Raw genomic sequence first — 8,128 nt, 5'->3', positions numbered from 1 at the left:
CATGTAAGTACCTACTCGTGCATGGTAAATATCAACCAATGTAATATACTCAAATAAATATTTATTAATATTGTTAAGAAAATTGTTCCTTACTGTTCTACCGTTGTAACTGCCAAAAGTAGTACACCAACACACACGCCCATATATATACTGTACTATACACCCTTTAAATAAGTTGATATATAATATACATGATAATAATGTTATATCATGTTTATACTTGATAAAACAAATTTTAAATATCCCTTTATTATATATAATTGTATAATAGCCGTTGTAGACACATTTAATATTGGACTGTAATTTATATATTTGAATAAATTATATATTCTTAAAAAATGAAATAATATAAAATTGGAAAAATATTTTTTGTTTTTAATATACTTTGAATATATGTTACAACTATAAAAATTGTGTAAAAACATTTTAATACGAGAATTGGTTAATAATTCTATGGTATAATATAAGTACACCTTCAAACAAATTGCCATGCTATATATGCAAAGTATATTCTGTATTTATATTTTAATTTTGTTACTATTTTTAAAAAACACACAATAAGATTGATAAATTTAAAAATGGGCTTAAGAAAAAAGCAGTAAAACGTGTTTTTTGTAACACCCCCAATATGATTTGATATTATACGAAAAAAAATAATGAGAAGTTCTTTCTCTATATATTTACATATTCATTATGTGTTGCCATTTTAAAAAATACAATAAAATACAAATTAATAAATATTCAAAAGTCAAATTGCTCACTAAAACAATAAGATATATCATAATATATTAAAATAAATGATTGTGTAAATAGCCATTTTTTTTAAAGAAACAAAAAAAAAAAAAAAAGTACAGAATATTATACATTCCCCGAGTAATAAAACACATATTTTATATAAAAAAATAAATTAAGAAAATATTTTATGTAAATTATTATAATAAAAATAAAGGGAATATTATTTCATTAATTATTGCCATAATATTTGTGTATAATATAGAAAAATAATGTTTTAAAAAACAACTATATAAAGAGAATAAAATAAATGTCGTCAAATAAAAAAGTTGGCTATTTATAAAAAAAATTATGTCTCTATATTACCACTTGGAAACAAATGTTGACATGATTTCAAATCTGTGGTATTTGAGGATAAGAAAAATATAAGAACACATGAATTAATTTCTCTGCTTTTATCTACAATAACTAAGTGAGAAGCATTTTTAAATATAATAAGATGTGAATTAGGAAAAAGGTTGGATGTATTTTTAAGTACATGTAGACTACATATATTATCTTTATCTCCGCATAAAATTAAAACAGGTATATGATGGAGACCAACTTCTTTAAATGTTTCATGGGAACTCCACATTTTTAAGTTATTAATACAACCTAAAATAGAATGTGTAATATTTTTTTTAACAAAAGCTTGCCACATTATTCTGTTGTACATATAATAGAGTGCCTCATCTTCGGAATCCATATCATTGGTATTTTTTTTTTTTTTGAAATTTCGTTTTGAAATAAGATATGGTAGCATAAAGAAAGAGGATATGTTAATTATGTATGGGAAAATTTTTAATAATTTTACTAAAAATGGTTTTTTTTCTAAAGCCCCAACAGGTGATATTAAAATAATTTTTTTAACTTGGTTAATATATTTTTTTGCAAAACTAGTAGCAATAATACATCCCATAGAAAAGCCAATCAAATAAAAATTTCTGTCTAATAAATTTAAATGTGTTAATAATTCTTCAGTTTGAGATAAAAAAAAATCAATACCATATGTTTTATTTTTATGGCTATATTTTGGACATGCAGATAATCCATGTCCATACAAATCAAAATTAAGAACTTGAAATTTATATCGAATTAATATTTTTTGAATTTCTAAAAATGTTAAGTTAGTACCATTCAATCCATGAAAAGTTATAACTAAAGTTTCTTTATTACTTCCTTGTAAATCATAATTCACTATCCCATATTTTCCATAAAATACTTCTTTATATATAAATGGACATTTTATATTTCTTTTTCTTAAATATTTTGGTATCTTATATGTAATAAACTTTTCATCCATCTTTGATTTATCCTCATTCTTATCACTATTCTTGTTCTTGCTCTTTTTCTTTTTCATTTTTTTACCATCTACATCCTTTGCATCATAGCACATATTATCATTTTTTGGTGAAATTATATTTTTAAAAATTGTTTTGTAAGTTCGTTTTTCATTTGTATTATTATTTTCAGCATGTTCATTTGTATTGCTATTTTCAGCTTGTTCATTTGTATTGCTATTTTCAGCTTGTTCATTTGTATTATTATTTTCAGCTTGTTCATTTGTATTATTATTTTCAGCGTGTTCATTTGTATTGTTATTTTCAGGTTGCTCATTTTCATTTTTGCAATTGTCTCCTTTCTTCAGTTCTTCGATCCCTACCATATCAGTATCATTGTCTTTTATTTCAACTTTGTATTCTTGTGTCATATTTTGAGAGATATTTTTTTGTTTAGTATCAAAAAGTGTTAATGCAATATTTTGGTTGGAAAATTATTTTCGAGAAGAATAAAGTTAGCTTATTTTATATAATTTACTAAAAATATTATCATAATTTTTACTATATATGTTGCATTTATCATTTATTGATATGGAATGTTTGTTGCTTAGGTAAGCAGTGAACAATTAAGACAGGAAAAAAAAATACTTAAACATTCTATAAAAACAAATACATAAGAGAAATTATAAATTTTAATTAAAAATATTTTAAAACAAATTTACATACACAACGGAATGAAATAATATGTGTATATATAATCAGTATATATGTTATTAGGCTATATTATATAATGAATAAAATGCGATGAAAAATTTACACTTTTAAATTATATTTTTTTAATTATGCTGTTTGCCAAGTATAATATATCTAAATGGTTAAATGTGTAAATATATAATTAACAATTGCAAATTAATTTGATAATTTTAAAAAAATATAACTAATTATAAAAATAACATTTTAATTAACAAATAAATATGGAAAATAAATGTGTATTATCCGTTTATCGTTTTTTTTTTTTACAAATATAGTAATAAAATAAAAATAGAGTAAATAATATCTTTGAAATTAAGCCATATTTTTTGTTGAAAACAAAATATTTCAATTGCACACTTGGTATAAGGAATAATTTTATGAATAATTAAAAAGATATTATATTAGTATAATAAACTAAACAATGAAATATATAGTAACAAAATAAATAGTAGAATAAAATACATAGTATAGATTATATATAAGCCATATTATTGTACGGTTTAATAGTAAAATAGTTTAGTGCTGTGTGCCGCCTAATTCAATGAGAAAGAAGAACAAAAATAGGAAAAGGAAAATGAATAAAAAGGATTAAAACTTGCCTAATCACATCGAGGAAAATTATAATATATATACCTTCCATTTTAGAGTCAGTGAAATGTGCTAATAATATGTGCACACACAGTGTTATATATATTATATGTAATAGTATAAGAAATTTGAGATTGTATATTCCAAAGCTTTATATTATTCCTAGTGATCGAAATATGTCATTTAAATTCTAAATGGTAGCCATAAGAAATTAAAATAAATAACATTTATAGCATAAAAAGGAAAATATTATAGGCTTTTATTTTTATTAAAGTTTTGTTTTTTCCCCCTATACTAGCTTTTTGGCAATTTTAAGTAAAAACTGATGATTTAAATTTTATATTCTTAAAGATAAGTTACTAATTCTTTGTTTGTGCTTTTTTATTATTATCATAATTATCATTATTATTTTTTTTTTTATTTATATTTGAAACAAGGGAATTATTACATTGTGTAAGTAGTATATTTTATGGGCTTATGCTTACTTTTATAGTAAGTAAATCATAATTTTTACATATTATAAAATTATGACTTTTTTATATTAACAGTCAGGCAATATGAAAAAATGAAAAAACTAAGAATAATATTTTTTAATTTTTTGAAATATAATCCAGAGAATTATATGGATATATGCCAATTCTATTCACATACATTATAAGGTTTTTTTTTTTAAAGATATATATTATGTATGTGTGAAATACATGCGTATTTATATTTAGCAAAAAGGTTAACTTTTTAAACAAATGTACCGAATAAGAGAGTGAAGAAATAAGGATTAAAAACGTTTAACATAAAAATAAAATTATGTATGACTTATCACCAAAATTTTATGGAATAATTATTGAGAGCATTGTTAAGGGGATTAATCTGTTTAGCCAAAAAAATAAAAAAATATATAATGTAAATTATGCAATATATTAAGACCTATAATGATTAAAAGAAAAAATAGCTAAAAAATATATTAAAATTAAAGACAATACAAACAAAAAAAGGTAGTATAGCAAACAATAAAAAGCTAGATCAAAGAATAATAATGATTTAACTATTAAAATGGAACAATATAAACAAAATTCTGTAACAACAAATAATAGTACAGAATACAGTAGCAGTAGCATAAAAGACATAGATGAACAAAATGAAATAAATAATATTAATAGGTCTAATAAAAAAAGAAAAATTGAGCCATTAGATGATGGGCAATCAGAAATACAAAAAATACATCAAAATGGAGATAAAAATGAATATATTGAAAATATGGAAAAAGACAATAAAAATCAATGTTTAAATAATAGTGATGAATCAGGGCATGAAAAAAATGCAGATAACTTAAATAAAAATAATGATAAAGCTGATAAGACTGACAATAGTAATAATAATGAATATACGAAAAAAGATAATATTAATATGTTAGAAAAATCGAAAGAATTAAAAAAGGATAATTATAAATATTATATTGATTATAGAAAATATCGAAGCAAAAATAATGTAGCATTTTCAACAAAATATAAAGATAGCTGTATTAGCCTAAGTAGTGATAAACTTACATGTTATGGAGATAAAGGATGGTCTAGTGTTTTTGTTAATAATGGTGCGGATGTAGGGAAATGGTATTATGAAATAAAGATTGAAGAGCCTGTAGAAAAATTTAATTTCTTGGGGTATAAAGATACAATTTTAAAAGTAAACCCATATGTAAGAGTTGGATTTGCTTGTAGATATATGAGATATGATTATCCAATAGGAACTGATAAATATAGCTATTGTGTTAATAGTAAAAATGGGAAAATATTTAATAATTCAATAAGTTATGATTGTATGGAGCCTATTAAAGTTGGTGATATAATTGGATGTTATATTAATTTAAAAAATAAAAATAGCTATACTTTTGATCCACGATCAGATAAAAAACTCTATGAATATTTACAAAATGGGATTTTATGTGATCCAAAAAACCCACCTATATTAAAGAAAAATTATGGCTCTTTTATATTTTTTTCCTTAAATGGTCAAATAAAAAAAAATGCATTTATTGATATTTATGAAGGATTTTATCATCCGTCGGTTAGCTTATATATGGGAGCTTCTGCTAAAATTAACTTAGGGCCAAAATTTACATATCGTCATTTAAATGATTATGTCCCATGTATATATATGGACCCCCCAATTATTTTGTAAAAAAATGCGAAGAAATAAAATAATAAACTACCTGAATTGTTCATATTTTTTTTTAATATGGTCATATTTTATTACGATTATTTATTTTGTATGCGAGAGGATGCACACACATTAATTTTGATAATCAAACAATTTAATGTCTACTTTTAGAATGTATCTCATTTTATAAACCGTTTATCATTCCTTTGTAATATTCCTTATGTCTTTTTTAATTTAATTTATTTTATCCTTTTTTATCCTTATTTTATTCTTTTTTATTCTTAATTTTTTATTTATGTATTTTTTATTGTTCTAAATAGCTATATATAATGCATATGCATTGTGCATATATATTTGGATATACCAACTGCGTGTTTGTAAATTTGTTTTTGTATCGATTTATCACTTGTCCCAATTGCTTTAATGTTCATCATTATTTTTTAATATACCTTATTTATGAATGCACAATTATATTTAATAAAAAAACATTTTTTTTTTAAATATTCAAAAAGTTTTCTTAAAAATTATATAATAAAAAATGTGCTTATGAACAAACAAAACCCTAGTGTTGACAAGGATTTGAATACGAAAAAAATAAATTTGATGTTCGAAAAATAGTGTAATGCAAAATCACGTATATAAATTTAAAAAAATTAAATATTGGCCAGTAGTCATCAATAAAATATACTTCGGTAAATTCCGATATCTATAAAAATAATAAGCAAATCAAAATAAACGCGATAAGAAAATTTCAGCATGTGTATATTTAAAAATGTAGAAGTTAACATGAATATGAAATAATGTATTTTTATTATTGCTTAACCTGATATAGCATAAAATCGGACAATCTTTGTTCACCTGATGTTCTTATTAAAATATCTGGGGGTGGGAAATCGGCGGTTAGCAATTTATTATGGTAATTTAATCTAAATATTGAAAAAGTAAAAGAAAAATAATAAAAAAAATGTTGAGAAAAAAATAGAAACATAGGAATAGTAGAATGGAATTATATGTATTTTAGCTTTTATTTATTCTGTACATTTTAATTTGATTTTTATCTAAAGAACAAACTTTTCCGCAATTACATCGCACTTGAGAAATTTGTGTATTTTTTGTTTTGGGATTTATTTGAATATTTTTTTTATCCGAATTATTCGAATTTGCATAGGTATAATTTATGTTTAACTTTTTTAGTAAATCCTTATAAGTGTCAAAATATAAATTTGGGTTTATTTTGCATAGGGTCATTTCGTTTCGACTTGTGTATGAAAAAAATATATTGAGTGTGAGACTATAAAAAAAGCATAAAAAATTATATACATAATTGGTTTTAAAATTTTATCGATCGAAATAAATTATTATTCGATGGATGGTTTACTATTGCATAGATATATATAATGGCATGGTTGTTAGACTATGTCTGTTTTTTAAGTTTTTACTTGTCATGGTGTTTTGTTTTTTCTTCAGCATTATATATGATTTCTCTATATGCTTCATTGATATAAGACAAGTTTCCGATAATTCTTATTCGTATTTTATTTTGTTTAACAAACTTTCTGTTAATATGATATATATTTAAGAGTATGAATATTTATGGATTTAAAAAAAGTTGTAAAATTATATATGGACATTTTTGAGAGTGTCTATGTTTATCCATTTTGTATTTCATTTTAAACTTACATAAAATATTCTTCATTGATCAAAAAAAAAAGGTTTAGGTAAAAAAGTACATGAACTTCTTCTGGGGTTCTATTATAGTTTAGTATGGAAAATGCAAAAACTGATAAAATCTTTATATTTAATTGGATGCATATTTCTATAACCTATTTAAATAAAATAAGGAAGTAAATATGGGAATATATATTTTTTAATTTTTGTATAAATAAACAAGTGAAACAAAAGCCTCTGAATGTAATACATAGACATTGATAAATCATGTCAGCTTAAGACTCCAATTTATTATATATGCAAACTAACATGCATCAAATTTTTCGATCCTAAGTAATGCCCTATGGATGTCTGTAATCCCATTTGTTTTGCAAATCGTCTATTTCCATCCATTATAATCGCTTCAATATGTAAAAATAATAAAGTAAAAGATAATAAATAAAATGTAAAAAGAGTGTAAGAAAAATATATAGTATGTATGAGAATGTTTCCATGTTTTATTAATGGTTTTGTTTTTGTTTTTGTTTAGTTTACATATGTGCTTAATATTGGTATGCTTCCGTAGGAATGAAGTTATTATCCTTTCAATTCTAAAAATAAAAAAAATATATTTATAGGCATATTACATCATCGAATTATATATTGGTTAGTTCTTTATTTTTTTTTTCTTTTTTTCTATTAACATATTACATGTTGAGAGCCATCGTTCTAAACTATCATATTCACTCTTTATATTCCCTATTGATGGAAAATATGGATCAAAAAAATAATAAAACAATATGATCTAACATTTTATTAAAATTCTAAATGGGTATATTTATTTTAGTTGTATAAATATGGCATGGATAAAACAATATACAAATAAATATAATACGAATAAATATTAGTGTGTATATAATATTAAAAAATATTTT

At 22.3% G+C, this 8,128-nt stretch overlaps 3 protein-coding genes across 3 annotated transcripts; 1 reads left to right on the top strand and 2 right to left on the bottom strand.

Moving 5' to 3' along the window:
- Positions 1-1,081: 1,081 nt before the first annotated feature.
- Positions 1,082-2,482, bottom strand: PVVCY_0700430 (alpha/beta hydrolase, putative; the record flags this gene model as incomplete). Its single annotated transcript, XM_008628005.1, has 1 exon — positions 1,082-2,482. The coding sequence occupies one exon, from the start codon at positions 2,480-2,482 to the stop codon at positions 1,082-1,084; it is 1,401 nt and encodes a 466-aa protein (XP_008626227.1).
- Positions 2,483-4,442: 1,960 nt separating this feature from the next.
- Positions 4,443-5,567, top strand: PVVCY_0700420 (SPRY domain, putative; the record flags this gene model as incomplete). The annotated part of the gene is made up of 1 exon (XM_008628006.1): positions 4,443-5,567. The coding sequence occupies one exon, from the start codon at positions 4,443-4,445 to the stop codon at positions 5,565-5,567; it is 1,125 nt and encodes a 374-aa protein (XP_008626228.1).
- A 541-nt stretch (positions 5,568-6,108) lies between these two features.
- PVVCY_0700410 (dehydrodolichyl diphosphate synthetase, putative) lies at positions 6,109-7,918 on the bottom strand (the record flags this gene model as incomplete). The annotated part of the gene is made up of 8 exons (XM_008628007.2): positions 6,109-6,252; positions 6,370-6,472; positions 6,586-6,837; positions 6,986-7,102; positions 7,227-7,369; positions 7,524-7,615; positions 7,749-7,804; positions 7,905-7,918. The coding sequence occupies 8 exons, from the start codon at positions 7,916-7,918 to the stop codon at positions 6,109-6,111; spliced, it is 921 nt and encodes a 306-aa protein (XP_008626229.2).
- Between the last annotated feature and the right edge of the window lie 210 nt (positions 7,919-8,128).

This window comes from Plasmodium vinckei (assembly GCF_900681995.1).
Source record: "Plasmodium vinckei vinckei genome assembly, chromosome: PVVCY_07".
Taxonomy (NCBI): domain Eukaryota; phylum Apicomplexa; class Aconoidasida; order Haemosporida; family Plasmodiidae; genus Plasmodium; species Plasmodium vinckei.
The sequence above is the reverse complement of the archived record's forward strand: the minus strand, read 5'-3'. Positions and strand labels throughout refer to the sequence as shown.